Source organism: Chelmon rostratus, chromosome 2 (genome assembly GCF_017976325.1).
Source record: "Chelmon rostratus isolate fCheRos1 chromosome 2, fCheRos1.pri, whole genome shotgun sequence".
Taxonomy (NCBI): Eukaryota; Metazoa; Chordata; class Actinopteri; order Chaetodontiformes; family Chaetodontidae; genus Chelmon; species Chelmon rostratus.
The window spans coordinates 29,328,594-29,356,065 of record NC_055659.1 but is presented as its reverse complement, the minus strand read 5'-3'; the positions used below and the strand labels follow the sequence as shown (position 1 = coordinate 29,356,065).

General features: G+C 44.5%; 1 protein-coding gene across 1 annotated transcript in view; it reads left to right on the top strand.

Moving 5' to 3' along the window:
• Positions 1–27,472, top strand: part of plxnb1b (plexin b1b) — a 91,775-nt gene that overhangs the window by 58,662 nt on the left and 5,641 nt on the right. The window contains exons 5-32 of the mRNA XM_041947850.1: positions 870–1,052; positions 6,628–6,756; positions 7,065–7,165; positions 7,802–7,934; positions 10,811–10,967; positions 12,455–12,563; positions 15,029–15,137; positions 16,939–17,895; positions 19,117–19,251; positions 19,337–19,459; positions 19,689–19,782; positions 19,952–20,118; positions 20,273–20,424; positions 20,673–20,778; positions 20,980–21,116; positions 21,368–21,544; positions 21,654–21,888; positions 21,988–22,230; positions 22,601–22,780; positions 22,889–23,037; positions 24,332–24,432; positions 24,787–25,004; positions 25,104–25,282; positions 25,368–25,434; positions 25,897–26,043; positions 26,175–26,340; positions 26,739–26,842; positions 26,956–27,040. Coding sequence (XP_041803784.1) covers positions 870–1,052; positions 6,628–6,756; positions 7,065–7,165; positions 7,802–7,934; positions 10,811–10,967; positions 12,455–12,563; positions 15,029–15,137; positions 16,939–17,895; positions 19,117–19,251; positions 19,337–19,459; positions 19,689–19,782; positions 19,952–20,118; positions 20,273–20,424; positions 20,673–20,778; positions 20,980–21,116; positions 21,368–21,544; positions 21,654–21,888; positions 21,988–22,230; positions 22,601–22,780; positions 22,889–23,037; positions 24,332–24,432; positions 24,787–25,004; positions 25,104–25,282; positions 25,368–25,434; positions 25,897–26,043; positions 26,175–26,340; positions 26,739–26,842; positions 26,956–27,040 — 4,843 coding nt within the window. The remainder of the gene's footprint in view (positions 1–869; positions 1,053–6,627; positions 6,757–7,064; positions 7,166–7,801; positions 7,935–10,810; positions 10,968–12,454; positions 12,564–15,028; positions 15,138–16,938; positions 17,896–19,116; positions 19,252–19,336; positions 19,460–19,688; positions 19,783–19,951; positions 20,119–20,272; positions 20,425–20,672; positions 20,779–20,979; positions 21,117–21,367; positions 21,545–21,653; positions 21,889–21,987; positions 22,231–22,600; positions 22,781–22,888; positions 23,038–24,331; positions 24,433–24,786; positions 25,005–25,103; positions 25,283–25,367; positions 25,435–25,896; positions 26,044–26,174; positions 26,341–26,738; positions 26,843–26,955; positions 27,041–27,472) is intronic.

Sequence of the window (27,472 nt, the reverse complement as noted above, 5' to 3'; positions counted from 1 at the left end):
TAGTTTGGGGCTATTCTTAGCATGCAGCCATCCTTGCTTGTTTTCCTCTAATGGTTGGGTTCTCATCATGTAGACAGAACAGGCTGTCTGAACTGAACTTCACTCCCCTGCTTAACTTAATCAATTCTCACTGAGGCCTATATATAGCTGTTTGCACAATGTTTAGCATTGTTATTACAACCGAAGTTGGACAGTTTTGTGCAGTAGTGAAATCAGGACAATGCTTAAGTGGCACAGTAGTTGGATCGTGTGATGGGGGTTCAGCAGTGCTGGTATATCAGCAGTCTCTAATTTTTAAGAGCAGGCCAAATAAGGGGTCTATTCATAACAACACAGCAGCCCACTACATACAGCCCTTCAAAACAAGCACCCTTCAACAGGCAGAGCTCTCAGGTTCATTGCCTCGACTTCCTATTGCTAAGATTACCAGCGATGAAGCAATGACCCCACTTTCAAATGTTCTTGTCGAAAAATAAATCGCCCAGAACAAAAAACAACAACCATCCCGCCAGAGCAAAGACTCCCTCCTGCCAAACTGTGGAAGCAAAAACAAATTGTCTTTGAGCTTTAAAGCACAGAGTGTAGAAGTCACTGGAATCCAGTGATAGTTTGTTCCCAAACTCCAGCCCCCCCACAATAAATCCTGCAGGGATTTTAGTTACCACAATAGGAACACTGCTGCTTTATTTTTGGTAACTGGCTTACTTCCTGAGAAATGAATAACACATCACTTGAACGGCTTCTTTTTGCACCAAACAAACAGTATGCTCGACATTTCACATGCAATACCATGTGTTTCTTCTTTCAATCAAATCTTCGTGTTATCTGAACATGACATGTCAGAATCTCCTCTGTGTCCCCACTATTAGAACACGCTGGACGCCTATCCCTGCGGCTCTGACCACACCCCCAGCCCAATGGCCAGCAGGATGGCCGTCGAAGCAGAGACGATACTGGACAGCCCGTCTGCCCGTCTCACTGCGGTAGCTGTCAGTGTGAGGGCGGGACATACCATCGCCTTCCTAGGAGACTCCAAGGGGAATCTGCATAAGGTAACACGGTGTCACAGGTTTTAAGACATGCACAGACAGGTTGTCAGCTTGCAATCTGGTGTGTTTCTGCACACACATACACACACGTACACACACCAAAACCACTAACAAGGTTTACTTTGTTTATGTGCTGTGATGTTATGCAGGGATTGTGCTGTTATTGGTGGAAATATGAAGTAATAGTCTGGCATTCTCGACAACTTGTGTCATTATTTTGAGTTCAGACCATATTTGGGTAAAGTGTGCTTGGTATTTCTCATATAACGGTGATACCTGTCCCTGTACAGACATGGCAGGCAACCCAGCAGACATCCAGTTCAGCTGTTCTCTGTTCACCTCCAGACACCAGCTCTGTGTTCTTCTGCCAGCCAGTGGAGATCTAAAATAGTCTCAGTGTGTAGAGGCAGATAGGCTTAGCCCAGCAGTCCAGAAATAATCTGCTGGTACATCCAGAGTTAAGTTTCCATCTTGTTAAAGGAATACACTAAGATATTGGTAGATTGCCCCATTGTACCAGCTGCACTCCTCCAGTGCATGATGAGAGCATCGACCACCAAACGCATCAGTGTGTGCAGCAAATTTCCAATACAAGGTTTTATCATATGGCACAGAAATTCCCAAGGTACACCTAGTTCCATCCAGTGTACAATAGACTTAAACATTCAACCTTTTTAAAGCATATTCGTCTTTTGTTGCAACGGTTTTTCTGAACTGTTTAGTCATTTTGGAGGCTGTTGTTTGTGGTGCTGTTGAGTTGTATGGAAGCATACTGTAAGGTGTTTGTAATATTTGGTCCAACCCCAAATACAGCAATGAGAGTGGACCTCACACAGTATTTCTATTTTGTGCCTTAACAGCGGGATGGAAAACAGGAAGTAATAAATTAGAACTTCTCTTTGTATAACTGAATCTCAGTCTGCTTTAAAGGGGATTTCCCTGCTGCCAGTGGGGGTCACTCAATAGAAATTTCGTAACTTCAGTCATAGTGAACAGCCTGTGAGCGTCCGACTCGATGGCCGGATCCTGTGCAGCTCCTCTGAAGTGGCGTCCTCAGCGGGCTGTCAGTTTCATTTCCAGGGTGTCACAGGAGCCACGGCGGGGTCACGTATGACAGTGTGTCTGTGGGTTCAGATGGAGGGCAGGGTGAAGCTTGGTACACAAGAAGACACAAGGGATGTCCTGTTGTGGGTATAAAATCAAAGCAAAGCAAAGGGGATAACAGCCGGCGTGTGTAATTGAATAGAACATGTCAGCTGAGCCTGTGTTTGTTGGGAAGCATCAACACACTTCAGAAAAGTGTTGGGCTTGTTGAAACAGTGTAGAAAACTAGTGCATTTATTGTATGTATTTCTTTTGATTACTGATAACGTGAAGCGCTGGACTGAGCTGGAAGACCAGTGGAGCAGGGAGCTTGTAAGGAGGCCCCTGGATATCAGGAGTTTACAGATCGTGAGCTCGCCTCCACACAGTTGGCTCTTTGTGTCTTTTTTTTTTCCTCAATGGTGGCTTGTGGTTGAGGCCCCCTGCACAAGCTGAAGTAGCACAATGACAGCCATTAACGTATTTTTGCACACTTACGTCACACGGGGCCAGCTAAACCCCGAGCCGCGCAGCACGGTGACCAGATAGCGGAGCCCCATACTTGTGTTGTGCACTGTCATCGCTGACCGGCAGACACGTGCACTTCCTAACAGAGAGACTCATTCAGAATTATGGAGAGATATCGGTCATAACAGCAGACAGTGTGAGTGTCAGTGTCACTGTCATTAATGGATGCATTGTCAGACTGTGTCCTGACTGCAGCCACCAACAGTGAACATTGAAATTCAAACTCTGCTAGCACCCTTCATCAAATGTGCTGTGTGTGTGAAAGGGGATTATCCAGCTGAAGAAAGTCAGTTTGATGCTTGTGTCGTTGTGCAGAGAAAACCAAGTGAATAAACTTCTGAAGAAAGCAGAAATAGAGACTTTTAAACACAAATAAGTCAACAGATCCAGTCACTCGCCTTATTTCCTTCCTGCATGGCAGAGAAAACATTACAACAACCACGTTGTTTACAGTCAGTCTGTCCACTCTAGTGGCATCATAATTATAGTTTGAAAATAAATTTTGGTTGATTAATAAAGCAGAAACTTTTCCTTAAAAGTGTTAAATCTAACTGATTGAATCTGAAGAAATCATTTCAGAAATGAAAGAACACTACATGAAGTAAATAACAGTGCAGTCTACCGTCATTTTTTACAACTGCGGTGGTATTAAAGTGCCGATGTTGTTGCATGAATCATTGACAAATAAAATCAAACTTTTACACACTGAAAACATGATGACCGAGGGATCTTCAACATGTCCAAAAACATGAATACAATGTAAAGAGTCATCGTCTGCTCTTCACAGCATATTTGAGCTGCTGTAGTCATATTTGAAAGTCTGCACGTCTCACATGGTAGAGTCCCAGATCTGAACCTGTGCCCTCAATCCTTAATGTCAACAAAACAATAATACAGTTCTAATTAAAATCAAATCAAATAAATAAAATCAGAATGAAAAATACAAAATGTCACCATGTCAAACTATTATCTGAACAAGCAGTTGACACTGGGTTGAGGAGACTGTTGCCAGAGGATTGTCACGCTGACCTGCACTGCTGTAAATATGATTTCAATGGATATGTGATGCAGAACATTCATTCATGAACAAACAGAGTCTCATTTAGGTCATTTGTTTCCCTGCATTAGAATACATGGATGAGCTGTCCGAGCTCTAGCGATGAGGCATGACAGTGTCTGCAGATGACACATATGCCAGCGTTTGACACTGTCTGTGTTTTCGGTTGAAATGGGCTCCATGCTTTTGTTGTGTGATCACTTCAGACACTTTCCTCCCCAGCTGATTCGAGCTCCTCTCTTCTTTAGATTAGAGCTTATATGTGACATCTTGTTCTCACAATAAATCATGGAGCTTCCTGTCCGTCTGTCCAGTATTTCTTCGAGTGGCAAAGAAACTTCATTTCTTATTCTTTGTCTTTATGTGCCGTCTGTATTTGCTTTCATATGTGGACACTCAAACATTCTGAACATATAACATGTGATTCCCAAACCATGATGATAAGGCCTGGCGCGAGGCATTATCACGATGAAGCAGGAAAGGCCTTCTCCTAACTGGTGCCAGGAAATTGGAAGTGCACTATTAGGGAGAATATTCTGCACTGTGTGCACGGGTGTGGCATTAGATTAAACTCTACACAACAACTTCAGTTACCCATTTTGTTAGTTCTTAATTACATTGTGAATTGATTTATTGAGAAAACATAATAATATTATATGATCAGATGATACGGATACAATTCTACTGTAAATCAGTCAATGATGATACGTTATTGCCTTAAACAAGCACTCCAAACAGCTGGAACCATTAGAAAAACAGAACAATTCCAGCACAACTACGCAGAGAAAATGGTAAAGCATGTTCATGCCAAAACATAAAGATCATTGACAAACCAGCCTGACTGGAGGTCAGCCTGATGACTCTGTTACTCTAGGCTGGAGTTTATGATTACCTTGTCTCTGTCATTCAGGAGCTTTCTGTGGCAAGTATGTCTCAGACATTTCTACAGGTCAGAAAGGATCATTAAGAAAGGCTGAGCAATGCAAGAATTGTCCGTTTTACAACACATTTCCTGTTAAATCTCCTCATTTGTTGTATATATGTAGATTATAGCGTCTAGCCTGATGTTATATAGTGAGTGCGACATGTTGACCCTCTCCCAGTGTTGTTGACCTCAGCCTCCTGGTAGATACACATGATGCGCAGTGATTGGCTAATTGCAGCGGCTGGGAATAACGAGAATTTAATGAAGTTAAGGTGGTGTTCTAGACAAAGGAGCCAGTGTGATTTTAGGGCAAGTGTAATTGCTGAAACCTCAGCGCTCTTACAAACGGCTGCATGAAGATGCAGATGCTGCGGTTAGGATGTTTTTGTTGAGGTTAGCTCAGCGTGTCATGGTGGAAGAAAGCAGGGTCTGTGCATCAAGCATGCAATGGCTGTGCTGCAGCTTTCATTCTTAACTTTTCTCCTTACATTCCCAGCTCCTCCTTCTACATCTGTGTTGGTGATGGATATAACCTTGAAGTGATCGTTTTCCTCACGAACAGAAGTAACTCCTGGAGTGGATTCCTTGCTCATGTCTTTTAGCTGTTTGAATAGAGGAGTGTCATCTAGTCACCTCGTCTTTTTTGTAGTTTCAGTAATTTGCTGCAGTCTTGATGGACAGGTATTAAAGCCTGGACAGTGTGTCTTTAAGGTGAGATCAAAGAGTGTCAGACTGCATAGCTGACCTCAAATTCTCCACATACCTGGAGGATGGGATTAGCCCGGCATCGGGGATGCATCCTGGAACATCACAGGCTAGATTGGGGAGTCCACACTTCCTCTTGACCTGTGCTGGATTTTCCCATTAGGATGATTGCTGTCTTTGTTCCAGCAGAGTTCCCCTCACTGTAGAACATCTCACTAATGACATTAGATGGAATGAAGCTGACGTTCAGGCTCCTGTAAATAACATCTAAAGGCTGATGTGGAGCAGTTGGTCAGGCTGCCGTTTTGTATTAACTCACATTTCAGCCTCTCTGGACTTTAAACAGCCAACATAATGTGAGACTGCTCACGGAGGCCGCCTGATGTTTGCTTGTTAGTTGGCTCTCACTGTCTCGATTTGCCTGTTCGCCCCAGCAGACCTATACTGTGTGTGTCTCACTATCCTGTGGTGCAGGATTTCTAATCTGGACATATTTCTTTTGCCGCTTCAGTTTGGTGTTATTTGTTGTGGTTGTATGTCAAAGCACAGTTGTGTGTTGCCCTCAGCTCTGTGGATTTGTTCCTTCACACTGTCAAACTGTGGGGCAGAACTCTTTCCTCTATCAGAGTTGTTGCCTAAGTTAAGATAAAATAAAAGTAAAGGGAAATAAAGAGAAACGCCATAAATTTTTTCCACATGTTGGAAAGTACTACTGCATGTATGGAAAAAGCAGTATAAAGCCTGTAGTGTCTCCAGAGGGAGCTGTGTGAAGTCTGAGAAATGTCCTCAAGTGATGAGGAATGAAAATGAGGATGAGGAAGAGGAAAATCTGGAGGTGTGGAGCTATAGAGAAGTGAGCTTGCCAGACCTCTGTGACCCCTCGCCTCTTCTTAAGGTTTGCACCTTGAGGTAACATCGGCTGCATAAACACACACTGATGTCAGAATGGCAGTGGCTGAATTGCATTCTGGGCAATGTGTACGTGCCAGGTTTTAAAAAGGAAGAAGACTGGTTCTGCATCAGTTTTCTGTAAAAACTGACATTTTAGCAGTGTGATACTAAATCTTTAGAGTACTCTGAACAACTTCTTCCCATTTTTTTCTCCAATTAAACTACTTAAACTTTAGATCCCTGCCTTTAAATTCATTCTTGAAATAGCAGTCTGAGCAAACAGTCCTAACTCAAGGTCCACTTACTAGCTTTTTTCAGGGCTTTCTGTTGTGAGTCTGTTAGATTCTTCCATAAACACAGCATTCATGTGTTTGTGTACATTTCCTCAGGTGTTCCTGGGGCCCAATGGAGAGGTGGAGGAGTACTCGGTCATCTCCATTCAGCAGAACACAGCTATCAGCTCAGACCTCATCCTGGACCAGAAAGAGGAGCACCTCTTCATCATGACTCATAACATGGTATAGAAAAACACAGAGGCAACATACACTAATTGCACTTACACTAACAGCCTCATTTCATGTTATTCTTTCCGGACAAACCCTTCCTGTGTTGTAATAGTAAAGCTAAAGAGAAATCATTTAGACTCTGTTTTTTCTGCCCCAGTTGTCACTTCCAGTCAGTCAGTCTGTAGATAGGATTATTCTAATGACCATATTTTCATTTTGCATTGTTCCACTGGAATATGTGGGCCACCTATTCTTTTTAATCAGATTTCTGGGAGCTTAGTGTGCATAGTTTGAACATGATTGTGTTGTCCGGGTTCCAGCTGCAGAAGAGGCCGGTGGCTGAATGCCAGCAGCACCCAGACTGCCACTCCTGTCTGCTGGCCCACGACCCCTACTGTGGCTGGTGTGTCCTGGAGGGAAGGTGAGATAAACCCCAGCAGTTAGCTGCAGCCCTGGATGTGTTCTAGTAAAGTGTGTTCTCTCTAAAGTTTACAGTGTAAAATAACCTACTTAAGACAAGAAAACTGCTGGTACCCTGGTTAGTTTCTGAAGTGTGTGTGCCAAGTCATCTTAAAAACCTGAGTTTGAGTCTGATGAAAGAAATCTACCTCTCCATCCCATCTGTCTCCTCCCGCCTCCTCGCTGCTCGGCCTCACCACCTGGCCTCCCACCTCCCTCTCGCCACAGAGTTTCTGTCTCTGCTCCTCTCTTTCTGTTTTTTACGCCTTCTTTCATTTTCTTTCATTCTGTCTGCCGTCATAACAGCACTGTCCATTACATTTTGCTTGTTTGGAATCTGTTTGACACACACACACACACACACACACACACACACACACACACATGCACACACACACACACACACACACACACACACACACATAAGAAGTAGTTGAAGAAGTTGGCGTGCAGTTTTACAGTCACAGTGTGATTTGCAGTGTACACTGAAGGTCATTTTCACAGCTTAAGTTTAAGTGTCTTAGGGTCAACCTTTAGCTCACAGCAGAGTGAAGAAGTGTTGTGATGTAACAGGGCATCCTGGGTGTTTTCCCTGCAGGTGTGTGTTGCAGTCAGAGTGCTCTCGTGGGAAGCAGCCAGGTCAGTGGCTGTGGAGCTTTGATATGGAGCAGCAGTGTCTTGCCGTCCAGGACCTCAACCCCTCCAACGTCAGCAGGGAGGAGACCAGGACGGTAGGTCTGCAGTACAGTCAAGTAACGTGGAGCAGCGAAGGAGCAAAACAAAACTCTTTATGTACACCCCTCCCCCCTCCAACATGCAAAACACCATGAAGCTCTGGCCCACATACCACCTCGCTGTAACTCTTCCCAGCATTCCTTATCAGCGGAGTTGGGAGATTTACTGTGTGTGTGTTTGATATGTGAGTGTGCTAAGCGTCAGGGTGTCAGGAGAAGATAGCGATCAGAGTCCTGTCCAGTCCTGTCCTGGTGCAGGAGAAAAGCACAGTACCAGTCATCTGTGTGGAAGATGGTGCCTGTCGATAGCAGCAGAGCAAAAATATACACAATACACGCTGTGTTACATCATAGGAGAGGGCAGATGTCTCAACAAGTCCAAATAACTGTGTGAGTGCACTGGAATCAAATACCTGTTTCTCTGGAATTGTGAATATAACATGATTTGCTGAACAGGTTTATTTTTAGGTTTTTGTGAAATGTGTATAAATGGTGTATGGTCTGGTGTTGAGGTCAGGTGACACCACTGCTTCTGACAGCCACCACATTAGTGGGTGGAAAAACTTTTCCATCCTTCTAGAATATACTGTAGAGATGTTGTGACCATCTATCAAATGACATCAGTGTGCAGTTAAGTAAAAATGTTCATACATGGATCAAATACCAAACCAGTGGTTACATTGAATCATACTACATTGACCACATCGCCTAAACATGGCAGAAATGAATGAATATCAGCTATTAAAAGTGCTGTGAAGTTAAGGGTCCATGTTTTTATTAATTGTGCTTATAGCTGGGGGCCCAAAGCGTTCACAAGGCTTTGCAGTAAAGCTGAAAGGATTAGTGGATTTAATGAGTAAGCCGATCAACAGAAAAATAATGGCCAAAGATTTTGATAATTGATTAATTTTGAAAGGTCATTTTTCAAGCATGAAAAGCAAATCTTTGTAGTTCAAGGTTCTCAGTTCTAAGGATGTTCTGCTCTCCTTGTCTGATGGGATCATAAACAGAACATCTTTGGGGCAGTAGTTTGATTCACGTTTGATGACTTTGGGATTTGGAAATCATGATGGCCATTTCTCTCACTCGTTCCTGAACTTTTATGGACCAAGTGATTAGTTAGAAACACGTGGAAGATTATTAGATAAAGACAAAAATAGTCAGTTCCAGCCCTGCTTTGGAGTCATTTGCATTTGTTCAGATAGGTGTGATACAGTGAGTTGAGAAATATTCATGAAGTTACTCATTAAACTAAAGAGAATCAATCAAGGTTTAATCCACACTGATGCTTCTGTAAGTTAAACAATGCAGAAACATATTTTGCTTGTCTGCTTTGTCACTTGTGATATGTCATGACCAGAGGCAGAATGCGGTCATTAAAAGTTATTGATAGAGAGAAACTGATAAGATAAGATAAAATAAGATAAGATAAGACTTTATTAATCCCCAGCCGGGGAAATTCAGGTGTTGCAGGCAGCAGGTAATAGCAGTAGGAAAATAACAACAGAACAGAAAAATACAAAATAAAAGCATACTATATATGTACACTTTGTACCAAAAAAATATTAAAAAATGTAAAAAACATATATTACCGCAAAGAACTATAACAAATATCCCCATATAAAATATAATGCCAAGAATTGAACAGAAATTGCACATGGTGGGTAAACACAATATAAGTACAGCATTTACACTATTGCACAGTAATAAATACTGTATGCATGTAGAATACCAGTATATATGCATAGGTGGAGTACTTAAAGAGAGTGAAGTGATGGGCCTCTTTCTTCATCCACTAGTGCCACTGATATGTGTCAGAGGCATGGTCACATCACTGCAGGAGCTTGACCATACATGTATGTATGTATGTAACAGTGAATGAGAAACCCAGTGGCTCATTTCTTCCATGACGAGCAGCCAGTGTCCATGCACATGACCAACAGTATGTGTCTCTGCCTATACACACGAATGGCACCAAAATAAAAGCCCACTGCGGTTTTAAATGTGTATTGGCTCCAATATTTCAAATTCTGACAACTTATCATGACAGTACTTTTTGAGTCTGTGCTATGCTCAAGAAATTTCCTCACTGTTCCACTTAAACTATAGTTTTGATTATGTTTTTTTTTTAATAATGTGTGTGGTGAAAGCTCACACGGGAAGTTACAAGTTTGTTTGTTTTTAAAGTAAGAGAACCACAGTGTTTACCGAAAGGAACAAGCACCCACACAAAGAGGCTCTCCATATGAAATCAAAGACAGTCTAAAAATGTCAGACTATTCATTTAAATCAGGAACTATCGAATCAGAATCAGTAAAGAAGTCTACGAATCCGACACTCAAACCGGCTTTTGTTACTTGACAGCACAGTATGTGTTGAGGTGAGTAGTTACCATGAGCACTAATAACCACCATCACTGAGCAGACAATCCTAAAAACACCACTTACACAAACACATCACTGTAGAGCTCACAACATGAATGAAGACAAAATATTAGAAATAGTCCGGGATCGTTGTGGTTCATGTTCCTGCAGCAGAGGAATCTAATCTAATTTTCAATGTGATTGAGTCCACAGTGACATTTACAAGTGAGTCAAAGTATGTCTTAAGACTTACTGTGGTTTTACCTTCGCTGCCCTCTGGAACAGCACAGGTGTGGACTCCGATTGAAAGAAACTCTAGATGTCTGATCTGAGAGGCGGCACTGAGCTGTGCTGTAGCACCTACAAACAGATATGTTTTAAGTCTAATCTGTGTCTGTATATCTAGAGCACTTTTTTGATACAAGCGTGTGATCAGTGGATGACCTGCTCTGCTCTCTCTGCTCTGCCTGACATGATTTGAACCGGTGCTTATATTTTGTCTTTCCTCAGGTGTCTCTGTCAGTGCCAGGACTTCCATTGTTAGAGAAAGATGAATCCTACTCCTGCTACTTCCAGGACAGTCACAGTCCTGCCGTTGTCACTGAGAGTGGGGTCACCTGCCATTCTCCTGACACCAGCCGGGTCCCCACGGTGCCTCCAGGACAGGGTGAGTGCCTTTTAACCCCGGACTGGACTGTTTGTTGTGTCTGGAACGCTGGAGTTTAATTCATTACTGGTTTGAACTTTTCAGCTTTGGGACTGGAGGATTTGATTGCATCCTGTAATGAGATTAATCTTTGTGCGTGTGTGTTTCTGTATGTGTGTGTCAGCATGGCAGACATACCATACATGTATATAGTTCAATCCCTGTGTCCATGGATCTAGGCTAACCCAATCCACTTTTTCTAAACCAGCTTACACAGCAGGGACTAATCTGTATTTTTAAGCACACAAGTCCCCATAAATCTATTTCATCTCGTGATTCTGTGCTTTGATATGTGCTTTCTTAGGTTCAGGTGATTATTTACTGTACTGAGAGCAGCTTGTTTGTTATAGTAAGTCAGTGGCAATGATTAAAGGGGCTTGTAAATAAAAAATTGAGGCCTCTACAGAGGTCACACTCACCCAAACATTCACTGTGTGTGCGCGTGCATGTGTGTGCGTGCGCGTGCACGTGTGCGTCTGTGTGTGAGAGAGACACTGGTTCCCATGCCTGCATTCCTGAAGCTTGCAGCTTGTTGTAGTTCTCAGGGTGCAGGGCTCAGGGTGAATCAGCCTGGGGGGTTTACTCAGATATGGACACACAGGCTGTATTTAAGGATCTAGCTGTGGCTTCCCTTTGCTTAAAGAGGGTTAGTGTGAGCGCTCACTTAATAAAAGTCAGAGTTGACGGCCTGTAAGGGCAAACGCTGGTTTAAAGTTGAAGATCAGAGTCTCACCTGACTGCTGCCTGTTCAACAAATCTTCTTACTTGGACTTGCAAAAACACATCAAGTCCTAAATGTGTTCACACTGCGTCGTTCTCATCTGTCAGTACATGTTATATGTAAAGGAAAATTAAATACTAAATTAAAATAATTAGAATAAAACCAAATTCAAATCCATGTTGTCTTATCAGCCTAAATCACAGTGTGGTTGCAGTGACGAGCAACTCAGTCTCATCCTGTCCCCTGACCGCAGAAATAACATTAGTGAGTACAATGATTGTGTAACTGATAGAAAACCAAATTACAGTAGTCCATATTTTTCATGTCTCTATGCAGTGTAGACTCCTGCAGCTTTACAGCGGGACAACGTAACCACGTCCCCGCTCCGTGTCAGTGTGTTTGATAGTAAGTTAGCCTCAGAGCCTTGAGCCCCCGCTGTGTTTATGTCTGCTCTCTCTGGGCTGAGGATTCAGGGTGCACATGGGTTCTATTAGGCCCCTGTGCTTTGGCTGTCTGGACCAGACCTTCTCCCACATCCTCCACTGTGTTTTGAGAAACATCGTGCTCATCCCTTTCTCATGCTTTCTGAAACAGAGACACTAAGCCTAGCCAAATATTTTCAGAGGCCTGCCCGCTCAGCTCTGTGCTCAGGTGCAACACAGTGTTCCTCCGTGTTGTTTTCAGCTCTTCCTCATGCTGTCTTCCTGTCTCCTTTGCTTCTCCTCAGACTTCGTCACAGTCACCTTGTCTCTTCGCTTTGGCGACGTCACCGTCACAGCGAGGGACTTCACCTTCTACGACTGTACGGCTGTTAAGCAGCTGTCTGGGAGCATGCCGTGAGTAACCTCTGATGATTTATCAGCTCTGCTCTTCCGTCTCCTCCTGATCTGCTCCTCTTACTGCACGTCTTATGATCAAGCCTTATCTCTATCAAAGACAGTTGTTTTCGAGTTTGTGGCCTGTTCCTTCTTGTTCCTCCATCAACTCACCTTCACTTGTCTGTCTTAAGTCTATGTTTTTCCATTTCTTCTCACTCCCCCTCCTGGTTTAAATTTTCTGTCCAAACTTGTTACCCCATATTTCTTAAATAGTCTTACCCTTCAGCCAGTCATCCACTCCACACCGGCCTCCTGCCCTTTGCTCTGTGTCTGTCCATCACTGCATATGCTCATCACAAGGCTCAGCTGTACTGCCTGGGCTAAACTGTACACACAATACCATGCTGACTGGCTTTGTTCAGGATGGATCACGTCATTTGTGAGGTGGAAGACTTTGGGAATGTGCTTTTCATATTTTTACCCTAAACTTCCAAGTGGGGATTCATAATGCCGTCGTATCTGCACTAACAGCATATCTGTAAGATTTGATCAGTAGCATGATCTCCTCCCTGACTAAGGCTACGTGTTCAGTTCCACTTGTGGCCTTCATTGATAGATACTGTCCTGCTGTCAGACGTCAGCACACAACAACATAACAAACACATACAAAGTGTCATTAGTTGTATTAGAGGACATGAAACAGTTGCTGACAACATGTCATCAGAGCAGCACTGTCCTGTGACAGAAATACAGAAAAATGCTCTTAGATGCTAAAAGGTCCATAGATGGCTGCCTGTCAAGCAGATGTGGTGTCATGGAGATGGACAGGTGATGTCACACTGTTAGGTGCAACAGTGGGTGTTCACCTGCACAGCAACCTGCAGAAAGACCCAACCCAGGATTTTCCAGCAACTCCTGAACTAATCCGCTGCCATACCCAAACAGCAATAAAATCCTAAATATTAAAAGATATTTGAAGGCTCTCAGTGAATTGGCAAGCCATGATGGCGATAATATGGTAAACAGAATGTGAATGTTGCGTGATAAGTCTTAGTTAAACAATAGTCTTCTCACTTGTGAAGTAAGGCAGACTACAGTATCTGTGCATGACTGCTGCAGCAGGCCTGTCCCACTCAAGAGGTTTCTTCCTACCTGTTTATAAGTCGGAGAAAATTAGTGAATGCCCCAAATGATCTTAAACCACTTGTACATGCCACTGAAGAACAAACCTGTTCATACAAGTGATTCTTTCATGAGGACTTTAGATTATTTGACTTACTGAAGCCTCTTTAAATAACTGTGATGTCGCTGCAGTCCAACACCAACAAGCAACTTTCAGAAGCGTTTACCCAAATGTGTTTGTTAGATGAAACTGAATTACAGCCACAGACTTGCCAAGATTTTGACCCCGGTATCATTTACCAGCGTTCACTGTGAAAACATGAAGAGACACTGTCTGCATGGTTTTGGAACATACTAGCTAATAAGTGTTGCTCTGACACTGCTGTGGCCTTATTATGCGTTCATGTGGCTGTTGCATTCTGCTCTGCAGTGCACAGAGCTTCCTTCTCTTTTTGACTGTTTTAAGGCTCTTTCAGTAACTCATCTTTTTACTTTTGACCATTTCACAATCAAGTCCGAAACTGATCAAATGCAGTCAAACTTTATCAGAATGATCAAAAATATTACTGAATATCACCAGTAAATTTGTAAAAACTAAGTTACTTATTTTAATTTTCTACAGATGTGTTGTTTTTATATGTATTTGTTCAACTTCACTTAAAAATGGAGCCTACCTAGCCTAGCCTAGCCTGCCTGAAACCACAGGTGGCTGGACTCACTGGGCAGCAGCCACCTAGCTGACACTAACACCAGCCAGTGCGACCTATCGGCTCAGGCCGATTTCTATGCTCCCACTCAAACACTAGTACTGTTTCATACATAGTTCACAGTGAACCGGGTCCTCTGGTGGTGAGGGCGGCTCAGTGTGCCTCCATTAACAGAAAGTGAAGAGGAAAGAAGGCTTTGTTTGATAAATTCAAGGCAGTTGATAATAATGAGCTAATCAAATGAGATGAAAATGTACTGCCGTCAAACGTTTGCCGAGTATCCTTCCTGATCTCCTTCACTGTGTTTCCAGACGTGCTCGCTCTATCAGCCTCTCTCTCTCTGTCCGTGGCAGCTCTTCCCACCACTCTGATAAGAAACTGAGGCTCAATTCAATTAAATCACTGACCTTTCTTACCACTGGGGCCAGATTGGCAACAATTGGATTACTTTGTGTGATACACGCTACAGTAGCTGTCCCTCTCCCGTCTCCCATCCTGCTTCTGTTAGACCTCTCCATGCTTCCTCTTCATAGCTCCTGACCCTGACTCTTGGTTGTCCTCTGCCTTTCCTTTTTCTGTCACCTTGCTGTGAACCTGCCACAGAGGCTTTATTTCCTGTCTCTAATCTGTGCATCCTCTTCTGTCTGTGTGCAGCTGCCGCGGTTGTGTTTTAAGCCGGTGGGGTTGCAACTGGTGTGTTCACCAGCACCTGTGTACCCACAAGCCCACCTGTGAGGAGGGGGTGATCATCTACAACCAACATGTAAGTCACTGCACACAATGAGATGTCAGATGCGGAGATTTAGACACGTGTGATGGAAAGCGTTTGTGGGGACTCAGGTTGTTCAGGAAAAGCATCTGTAGTCAGCTGATCACACAGCAGTCAAAGGTAAAATGTGGGGTTTTCTTCTAAACAATAAGTCATGTTTAAATGAAAGAGACTTGACAAGTTCCACGTTCCACGACTGTAATAGATGAGGCAAGCATAAATTGTTATATATTCTGAATGATTGGGATTTCTTACCTTTTTAATGATTTGCACATCCAGATTAACACGAATATAATTTCCAGTTAAACACATTTGTGGATCTCGCTGAAATGCTAGCCAATTCTTTTTTTTAATGGCTGACAATGACACTAGGTCTAGGCTACAGTGAGACTACTACATTGTGCATGACAGAGAGCAGGGGTGTTCTTTCCTAACTTTTGACAAGAATGTTTATGGCGTCACACCTACGTGCATGTGTCCTCATGCAGTGTTTGTGAATAAACAATAATGTAGCATTCAGTGTTCAGGGCCATCCACACCAAGAACAAAAACTCCATAGCTATGAATATATTGTTTTAAAATCCTTCTGACTGGAACTATAACAACAGTGGTGAACCATATCGTTAAGATTGTTTTCACAGCAATTTGATGAAAAATAGAAACACTGACAGCCAATCACAATCCATCCCAATTTACGCGGCATCACATTCAAATATGGCGGCCCGCTTGATATCTTTATCAGGACGCTCTCAAGAAGAAGGCCGTCTGGGCTGCAGTTGGGCTCACCCTCAGTGAGTCAGTGGTAAATTCTTTGTTATTATTATTAACAGAGATTAAACATTCATATAGCATTTTATTAAACCTGAGACACACTGCCAAATGATCGTGTGATCGGTGATCTTCTGTCCTCTTAGATGATCTCCAGGATACTATCAAATTGATTTTGATTCATAGAGACGTTTGAGTCATATTTGTCGACAAGTCTCATAACAGAGGGTTGGGTTCTCCTAACTCTTCTTGTGAACCTCTGGTGTTCTTTTGATTTCTCTGTGCGATGTACAGCAGTAATAGGTCATCAGCATCCATTTTTCTCAGCTGCCCACACTCCTGGAGCGGATGGCCCTAATACCAACATGGATTGTGTGGATCCTTAAAACTTAGCAAAGATGCCGAATGCAAATCCTTCCCCCCAAAACATTTGCATTTCAGTCCTGCATTGTTAACACCTGTGTTCTGCTCGAGGTTGAAAATGCCACTGGATTCATTTCAGGTGGCAGAGAGCATTCATTATGAGTAAAACATCAATTATGTCTGTTAACACACATTTTCTCCTCTTCAGTCAACACCTGCACAACACAGCCACTCATTTCAGCTCGAAAATAAGACGGGTACCAAACCCAAAACCCTCCAGTTACTGGTTTACTTTGCAGTATTTGCTCAAACTGAAAGTACTTGAATTGTTGGTCTGAACTCAAAATGATGAGCTTGCACTGAGTGCTTGACAGGAGTACTTTGATCCATAAGAAGTGTAGATGAATGGTTTTTCTATGAAGACATAATGTATTTGTGCCCATAAATGTTTTGTTGTGCCTCATATGTCGTACTAGCCTACATTATTTGTAACAAATACCATGCGTCATGTGTCATAAGCAACAATAACACAGTAACAAGAGGTTCTGTGTTTAACATCATGTTTCAGTTTAGTTATTGGTTATTTCCATTTTCCTTTGTCCATTAGTTTTTTATTTCTGTCTCACCCTCTCCTCATGTCTTCCCCGCCTCCTCCCTCCCCCAGTTTAAACTCCCCACCTCAGCTCCTCCCACAACCAAACCTATTAAAGTCATTACGACACCCACTACCACAACGGCTGCCCTGACAACCACCACCATGACAACCACCACAACTACGCCATCAACAACAACAACAACTATCGCTACAACAACAACCACAACCCCTGTCACTGTAGCAACCACTCAGGAGCCAACCACTACTCCTCCACCCACAACCACCAGCAGCCCTGAGCCAACAACCCCACCCACCACCCTGCTCCCTCAACCTGCTAGTTCCCTGCCATCCACCACACCAGCACCCACTACACCTCCACCCCCAGAGGCCACCACCAGAAAGGGAGAAGAGAGTGAAGCGGGAGAGCCTGTTGTTATCACCCAAAGTGACACCAAAGGTGCCGCAGCTACACCCAGTGTCGACACGGGAGCCGGGGATTTGGAGCCCGTCACCATGGCTGATGGTCTAAGTGGAGATCCGGACCCTGTGATGCCTTTGCTCATCCCGCCCCATGAACCGGACTCCTCCCCCCTGGAGGTGATGACGGAGCTGCCCCCCAGCGACACCCAGGAAGCTGAAGGAGCTTTAAGCCTGGCAGAGCCTCCCACCCTGGCCTCATCTGGCTTCCCGCTGCCTACGCCCTTCCCTATGGGTGAACCAGATGACTCTGAGCACTCCCTCTACCTGGACCTGACCCAGACTCCCACTGCAGTGCCCGCACAAGACTCCCAGACCGAGGCAGGAAGCCCAGGCACCGACCCTGAGGTTCTCCTCTGGCCAAAAGAACAAATAGACGTCCACATTGAGAGTGCCGTCCAGCCAGAGAACGACACGGCCACATTTTCAGCTGCCACTGTGTTGTCAGGTGATGGTGAGGTCGACCACGCCCCCCCATCCTACCCCCACCTGCTGGATACTGACTCAGAGCTGGACTACCAGTATGATCCAGCCGACGCCTTCCTCCCGGTGAGTTCAGTCGCCTCCCTCCTCCTCCTCCTCCTCCTCCTTCCTCCTCTTCTTCCTCTTCTTCAGCAGCCTCCCAAAGCTCCACCTCCTAACTGGACTCTATACTCCTGCTGTAGGAGCAAAGCTCACACCGGCTTCCCTTTCTGTCCCTGTCTCCCTGCTCTTCCTCTGCTGTCTGACGCCCGTGTTCTTTTTGTTTTTTTACTTTTGCTTTGTTGACTGATCCAAAGAAAAACTGCTGCGCCAGCTACAGTTTTTTGTTTAAACGTTTTTCATATTTCCTGACTTTTTTGCATTTGCTTTTGTATTTCTATTATTTCTTTCAAAAGCTCACTTTGAACATGAGTTTTTATTTGAGGGTGCTGTGTGTGTCTGTGTGTGTGACATAGAGGATTCCTCACACTGAGTCATATCCTCGTCTGTACAGACAGCAGAGCAAAGAAAAATAGAGAATTATGATGTTCCTGACCTATATTTTGATATGATTGTGTGAAGCACCATGACAAACTAATCTTGTGTCCGCATGAATGGAATCAGATAAATAAGTTAACCAGACAGTTAGAGAAAAAACAAGTTGTAAATAACCTTGCTGAGTGTGCAGTGGACAAACAGAGACAATCAAAGATATGACATTAATGGTTCACTTGACATTACTCAGATGTAATCAGATAATCAAAAGTGGCTTTTTGGGGGGATAAAAATACAGTGATGGGTAGTTATGGTAATAATTAGTAGTAAATGAATGCTTTTATTTCAGTCAGGGCACTCACATCAAGGCTTTAAGCATTTATTTTAAAAGTACATATTTTAGTTTGGTGGTGTGGCTCTGCTCCTGTGATGCTCTGGAGCACAAATTGTCCTCTGAGATCACGACCCCCCTGACAGCAGCAGTGTAGCAGCAAGGATGCAGAGCTCAGTATTCATGTATGCAGACTGAAGAGCCTCCAAATTTTTATATGGGCTGCCTACAGTGAGAGTTTGATTGTGGACATAATTGGATCATGTGACTATAAAATGAACTCTTAGCTCAATGTCTTGGAAAATAAGAAGCAAGGTGTCAAGAAGACGTTTTCATGTAAGCAGTGAATGGTTAGTTTGGTCTCACTGGATCATAATGTAATAGTGTGTGTGTGCACATGTCAACATAACCAGAGAGTGAGGTGGAGAGGACGTGTCTTTATATTTTGTGTGTGTGTGTATTGTATGTGTAATGTGCGACAGGGGGACGAGGGCTCCTTTGTCAGCTGGGGCTCCTCAGCTTGTCCCTGTGTGGAGAAGGTCCAGGGTTCATCGCTGCTCCCTGTCAGAGTGGACAGGAAGATCACTTTAATGGCCCACAACCTGCACCTCTATCAGGTACGCCACACACACACTCAGCCTCAACACACGTCTGTTTGCCTGGCTGGTGATCTCCTCACCAAACGCAAGTGTTTGTGTTCAGGACACCGAGCTGGACTATGAGTGTGTGTTGGTCATCGAAGGACAGACGGTGGTGGTGGACGCCTACGTGGAGACCGATGACATGAATCCATCAAACTTTGACATCACCTGTCAGCTACACCAGGTCTGATAATGTGCAGTCGCTCTTCACTACATGTAACAAAGTGTCGTTAAGACAGGGATGTACACGTGTGAAACACAGGGGCACTGTGTAGAATTTAGATCCAGTAAATGTAATGTTTATTCACGAGAAACTGATTCTGGATTCAACTGTTTCTACTTTGATGGCTGATACTCTGACTGTGGAACAAATAGTATTTTAAATGACGCTGTTGTTTGTATTGTTTGTCCAGTACACATATTCTGCTCCAGTGGAGGAATACAATGCCATGGTATATGTGAAGAGGAGGGACACCTTCCATGTGGACAGCTCTCCTGATCTGTATGGTGAGGTCAAAGTTCATTTTATGAGAGCCAGATTTTATTATTTTCTTGCGTGTTGGCTCTCCACATACAGCTATTACCCTCTGAGAGTGTTTTCTCCAAAGACCCAACAGTAACTTGTAAACACACTTAAACACTGGCTGATGCTCTGGTCTGTCTGTTCTGTCCTCAGTGACTCTGTACAACTGCTCTGTGGGCCGCTCTGACTGCAGCCGCTGCCATACAGCTGACCACAAATATGGCTGCGTGTGGTGTGGCGGTGCTCACGCCAGCTGCTTGTATTCAGACTCCTGCAGTGAACCCGTACAGCAGACGTGTCCCGCCCCCGTCATCCACTCTGTGAGCACTGACCTTTGACCTCGTCACTTACCATCATCAATTTTTCAAAATTGAAGCTGAAATTAACTGGCACTCACAAATGAATCGTTCATAGGAAGAGACACCTCGTGCATCCAGAAAATGTCTTTAAAAATGAAGCTTCTCCTTCCCTCAGATTGAGCCACTCTCGGGCCTGCTGGAAGGCAGCACCATGGTGACCATCTCAGGCTCTAACTTAGGCCAGAAGGCTGAAGACATCCTCCACTCTGTGTCAGTAGCCGGGGTTCCCTGCACTGTCATCCCCAGCCTCTACGAGGTCTCCTCCAGGTACTGACAAACTGCTGCAGAGGGGTGGAAAGTTCACAAGTTTTGTGTCTTTATTTTCATGTGTTTATCAGCATTTGATGAAATCCTTTGTGGACTGAGCAGATTTCTCAAAACTAAAGACAGCATATGGGTCCCAGCAAAAGTGTCATTCACTTTTTTTTTTTACCAGCTTTATTAACCATTGCCAGGTTCATGGACTCTCTGTTTTATTAAGAATAACTATGCTAAGAGTGATGTCTGTCTTCCAGGATTGTGTGCAGGACCAAAGCCAGTGGAGGAGAGAAGGTGGACCATGTGTCTGTTAAAGTGAGCGGGGGAGAGCTTGGCCTGTCCAGCCAGACATTCAGCTACCAGGTACATTAGATTAGATTTAATTGACTCGTCTGTGAAAGATGTGTTGTTGCAGTAGCAAATGGCTAAAAACAGCTGACCAGATAAGATGACCACACATTTGTGGACTGTCAACATTACAACCAGTCTTCCAAAAGTGTTTTCAGTTTTTGAAATTGGTGCAGTTCTGACCACCACCTTCTCCCATCCTCCCCCTCCTCTCAGGACCCATTTGTGATGGGAGTGTCTCCTGAGAGGGGGCCCAAAGCTGGAGGAACGTCTCTGATGATCACCGGCCGAAACCTGCTGACAGGACGTCCCTCTGACCTCACCATCACTGTGGGAGGGGTTCCCTGTAACATGTAAGACTCTCTCTCTCTTAGCTAGTGCTTAGTTAAAGTTAGCTTTAGTGTAGAAACGTCTGTTGCTGCTCTTTCTCTCTCCGTCACCACAAAGACTTCTTCATTTAGCGTCCACTCTGTCAGTCTGACCTTTGACCTCCGTGTGCCACAGGGGTAAAAAGACAATTGCAGTGTGGGGTCAGTGAAGCATCACATTATTGATTAATCAGTCTCTCCTGTGCGCCCTCTCCTCCTCCTCCTCCTCTCCTCAGTGTGTCAGAGGTGCAGAGCTCCAGTGTTCAGTGTGTGACAGGCAGCAGTAATAAGACAGGAGATCACCGGGTCACCCTGCATTACGGCAGCAGCCAGCGCCACCTCCACACCTCAGCATACCACTACACCCACAACCCCAACATCACCCACGCCACACCAGCAAAGAGCTTCCTGGAGTGAGTCTGAGAATCTGACCTTCGTCTCTTTAGTTTCACATCTTGGTCTGTTCTTAAGAAGTTCTTAGGTGTGTGAGTGCTGTGAAGTTTAAGTTTTCTGTCTGTTTAGTGGTGGTCGGCTCATCTACGTGTCAGGCCACAACCTGGATGTGGTGCAGGAGCCCCGGATGGTGGTGACCGTCTCTCCCTTCGAGTCAATCAGCCAGAGTAAAAGGAGGAAGCGAAGGAGGAGGAAGAGAAGGAGTGGAGAGCAGGGGGAGGGCAGGGAGAAGACTTTGGGTAGGCCAGCGAGGATGGTCCCTGACCCTGTCTGTCCTGGGGACCCACTCTGTTCTGTCAAACAGGTCTGTGAGTGTATGTGTGTGTTGGTTTGTTAGCTTTAAACAAAAAGCAAGTTTCTTCCTTGACTAAACATCTTTCCTGCAACCTCCCCGTCTCATCAGTTCACGGAGCGCTGTGAGGTGAACTCCTCTTCCCTGATCCTGTGTCGCTCGCCTATGGTGGACTCCTCTGTCTGGGGGTCAAAGGTCACTGTGGAGTTTCTGCTGGACAACCTGCGCTTTGACTTCAGCAGACTGAATCCCCAGACCTTCAGCTATGAACCCAACCCCGTCCTGCGGCCCCTGAACCAGCAGGACCCTCCGAAGGCCTACCGCTACAACCCTGGCAGCTTCATCCAGCTGGAGGTCAGAGGAGAGGCAGTGATAGACAGGCAGCTCTGGAAGTCGTTGTTTTACTAAGTGAAGCAATGATGGAGATGTCAGTTGTCTAATGTTACAACCCTCCATTGTTATATTTACAAGGGCCAGTCAGAAAACCATAACCAGACTCATCTGATGATGCATTTTTCTAAACAGTGAACAAAAACAGCTGATTTTCAAAAATGTAAATTTTCTTCTGTAACTAAACTCAGTTGTTCAACCAAAGTGTGTTTTGTCAGTCTCAGGTGTATTTGGGCCCAGTGTGCTTTGAGCTTTACCAAGAAAAAGCATGAGAAGAACTGGAAGTGAAAGCAGATTGAGATAAACTAAAAGTTCCACCTGCATGTGTTTTCAGGGGGAAAACCTGGACCTAGCCATCACTAAGGACGAGGTGGTAGTGTTGGTCGGGGAGGGGGTGTGTGCTGTTAAGACCCTGACCAGAAACCATCTGTACTGCGAGCCGCCACCTCAGCAGCCTGCACCGGTAGCCAACGGCAAGAAACGCGAGGGCTCCGATAATCTGCCTGAATTCACCGTGAGTCCCCCGCACGCTCGCTTTGCTTTTAGCACATTGCTGTGACTGTGTGAGCGCCAGAGACAAACACTGCTGTGAGTAAGGCTTTTGTGTGTGTGTGTGTTTCAGGTCCAAATGGGAAACCTGAACTTCTCCCTGGGTAAGGTTCAGTATGACAACCTCAGCCTGTCCACCTTCCCCCTGGAGGCTCAGATTGGAGTCGGGGTCGGGGCATCCATAGTAGCCCTCATCGTCCTCATCATCGTGCTCATATACAGGTCAGTGGGTGAACCGCGTGTGTCTGTATGTGTGCGTGTGTGTTGACTGTGTAGTTGAGTGTAGAAAAAGAAAATTGAGACATAAATAGGATCAGTTTGAAGGAAGTTAAAGTAAAATAAATGACAAAGCACAGAAAGAATGCACTTCTCATTCTGTCTTCTTAAGACTGTTGTGATACATTTGTCATTGAATTATCATCCTTAATGCACACCAAACATTTGAATAAAACATGAAATACTGTGAATGAGAAGTTTTAAGTTGTTGAGATTCCTCTCATGTTAGATCAGTTGTAAAACACTGGAGGAGGTTAAACCTTTGTGCAGTGATAATCATCAAACCAGCAGCACTTGCTCCCTCGATTTTCTTTTTATTCATGCCAGCTACATGCATGAACTTATGAATATCCAGCAAAACTTTACATACAGTATGTGAGCAAATGGGAATTAAATCAGAATCCCACTTTATATGCTGTCAGGAAGTGTATAAGTGGATTCAGTGTGAGAAGATGGGGCGAGTGCCCCTCATGTTCACTTTAGTCAATGAACTAAGTTTGAAAATCCATCATTGACCCGTGAGAGAACAGAAAATACTCTTGCTCCTTCTTGATATTATTTTCCTACTCACCATACTTCTACAGCAGCATCACAACCCCCCTCACGCTCCAGATGCTAATAATGGCACAAGGCCCCTTTCTCTAATGGTCATGTCATGTGTGAATAAAACTGTACAGACACTTACGCCTGAGTAAGAAAAAGCCATCACTGTAACACGTAGATGAAGCCACCAATAATTCACATTCTGTGTCTAAAAAGGGCAAATGTTAGCGTTAGGAGTCATGAAACAGTCAGCAAGCTGACTCCATAATGCTACTAATGGTGCCAATTTGCCAAAATGTGAGCAAGTATAGACTAAAAAACAACAGCTCACAGCTCACTCTCTGACTCCATGGAAACATAACTCCTGTTAATATCTCCCAGAGCATTATGGGACTGTAGATTTAGTTTTAAGTTTTTGTCCTTTTGAAAAGTGGTACATTGAGAACTGCTGGATCAGGTGAGGATAGTCATCTTTGGGTGTTACCAGATCAGGCAGTGTTTTCATTTTCTGACCCAGCATGACCCCACAATTAACCCTGATCCTTACTGGTGGGGGTTTGTTGGGTCAAATTACTTGAGTCAGTCTTTTCACAGTTTCTTTGGATTGACACTAAGCCAGTGTGAAACTGGTATGACTTATCCTCTCTCCTCTATCCCGGCCTGACCCTCTGCTCCTGTCTTTGTTGGTGTCTGTCAGGAGGAAGAGTAAGCAGGCCCTGAGAGACTACAAGAAGGTCCAGATCCAACTGGAGAACCTGGAAACCAGTGTGAGAGACCGCTGCAAGAAAGAGTTCACAGGTAAGAGTGTGAATACAGTAACATGATGAAGGAGAGCAGGAAAGAGAGGACGGGGGTTGACGGAGGAGAACCGGAGACGAGGTTTATTTTAGTTTGTGGAGGGCGACATATTTGCTGTTTTCACGCTGGACTTATGAAGTGGTCCCATTACATCACACCTCCTGGATGAAATGTTCCTCACATTACACATGGCTGCTGCAGAGGAATTTAGATTTAGTCTGCCAACAGTAACCAGTGTCAATATTTACCAGCTCCTACCTGAACACAGTTCCCACAGTTTGAATATGATATGTAGTGGAAGAGCTTGCAGCATCACCTCCTGATCTTTCACCCCTCCTCCTCCACCCGACTCAGACCTGATGACGGAGATGATGGACATGTCCAGCGACCTAGTGGGCTCCGGTATCCCTTTCCTTGACTATCGGATGTACGCAGAGCGCATTTTCTTCCCCGGCCACCGGGAGTCTCCGCTGAGGCGAGACCTGGACGTTCAGGAGTGTCGCCGGCAGACGGTGGAGCAGGGACTGGTGCAGCTGTCCAACCTTCTCAACAGTAAACTCTTCCTCACCAAGGTAGTCAACGTTGCCATCGCTGTCATAAACAAAGACAAAGCTTAAGATTATGTACATTTTGAGCAGAGGGATGATTTGCCACTCTTTTCTTCCTCTCAGTTCATTCACACTCTGGAGAGCCAGCGGACCTTCTCCCCCAGAGACAGAGCCTACGTGGCCTCCCTGCTGACAGTGGCGCTGCACGGGAAACTGGAGTATTTCACCGACATCCTCAAGACGCTCCTCAACGACCTGGTGGAGCAATATGTGGCCAAGAACCCCAAACTGATGCTGCGACGGTAAGGAGAGTGAGTGAGAGCGTGCTTGTAGGTTCAAGTGTTTTAAAGATGTTTGCCAGTGACTCAGACTCTGTTTCCTCTGCAGAACAGAGACGGTGGTGGAGAAGCTGCTGACCAACTGGATGTCCATCTGCCTCTATGCTTTCCTCAGGGTCAGTCAACACATAGGACATGATTCCATGTTTCTGCTACCACTACACTGTGAAGTGGTCTCAGATTTTCGTAAACAAAAGGGACATGGTGATAAAAACGAGGGGGAGGTCTATGAATAAGACACTTTTGTTCCCAAAAAGAAAAACGTTCCAGTGTAATTTATTTTTGTGATCAAATTTATATTAGATCAGATTTCACACCAAAATGGCACAACTGACTGACATCAGTGACACAGGCTTCTAATGAATTCTCCTTTTCCTGATCCAGTTTGATATGGAAACATTTCAGCCTCAACGAAGTCAGTGATTGAAAGGAGTTTGAAGAATGTGCTGGTCTTTGTGTCCCTGTCATTTGAGTCCTTCCCTGTCTCCTGCAGAGTGTGTTTGGCCAGTACTAAACGTGTGTGTGTGTGTGTGTGTGTGTGTGTGTGTGTGTGTGTGTGTGTGTGTTTGTGTGTGTAGGACTCAGCGGGGGAGTCTCTCTACATGCTGTTTAGGGCCATAAAGCACCAGGTAGATAAAGGACCGGTGGACGCTGTGACCGGCAAGGCCAAGTACACCCTCAATGACAACCGCCTGCTGCGAGAGGACGTGGAGTACAAGACCCTGGTGAGGAGAACTCTGAATTTCAGCAAAATGACTGTTTGCGTCTAATTAAGGAACCCCAAACGTCCACCATGGCCTTCAGGAAAATGAATCTTCTTTCCTTCTCTCACCCCTCCTTTTTTCTTCCTCTGCAGACTCTGAATGTTTTGGTGCAGGGTGGAGGAGTGAACGAGACCCAGCCGCTGCCCTCCAAAGTGCTGGACTGTGATACCATCACACAGGTGAAAGAGAAGCTGCTGGATCAGGTGTACAAGGGCACCTCCTTCTCCCACCGACCCCATGCCGACTCATTGGACCTGGGTGAGAATCCATAACACACCTGATGCTCAGACCAGATTTCTTTACAGATGAAATCCATTCTAGCATTTCTGCTATCCATACTTCTACCTGCAGCTGTTAAGTGAAAGAAATTATGAATTGGTACACTCCTAAGATCGTTGTTGCATTTGTTGAGCTGTGGTGCCCCCTACAGCAAGACAACAGTGACTGCAAGAGAAGTTCAACGTTAGTATGGCTTTAAATGGACAACATCTGCTGTTCATGCTGCTACATGTTCCATTGTAATCATACTCCATTAGTAAGAAACTCACTCTGTTTTGTTATGGCACCAACAAGCATGTGTGAACACATGCGCACACACTTTGACTGACAGGTTCACACACACTGTGCTGACTGTCTGTCTGGCGTCTCTTGTTCAGAGTGGCGGTCTGGTGTCGCTGGTCATCTCATCCTGTCAGATGAGGACTTGACGTCTGTGGTTCAGGGCAACTGGAAACGCCTCAACACACTGCAGCACTACAAGGTCAGAGTTCACGCTCCTCCTTCACAGGAGATACTACATGTTTTACTCACTAAAGGTAAAGTGGAGGCTTGTGTTCTAATAATGCTAACTGCATCTTTTATGTTGTTCCTCAGGTCCCAGACGGTGCTACAGTAGCGCTGGTTCCTCGCCACACCAAACACATTCACCACGACAACCATGACTACGTGGCAGGAGAGAGTGAGTTAGCACGACAGCAGTTTTGTTATTATTATTAATCAGTTTCTCTTCACGGTGATCAGACTGCCACCTAGAAATTGTCTGCTGTTGTCAAACCACCCGGTCAGTCCCTCCACAAAATGACCCTGGAGTTTAGACCTGGATTTTACATCCCAGACTTTAACAAGTGCTTTATGTGCTATTTAGTACAGTTTGAAGGAAACAGGAAGGTCCTTTCAAGTCCTTCAAACAATAAAGAAGTGACAGCAAGCTGAAAATAGTACTTTTATAGTAGTATTGTATCGTAGATTTGTTTTAATTAAATTTTCATTGTGTTTTGGGGGGGATATTCAAAGTAAATCTATCTATAAACATTCCCATATTTCTTTTTTGACAGATAAAAGATGGAAATGATGAGCTTTCTGTATATCTGATGGTGAAGCAGTGAATTAT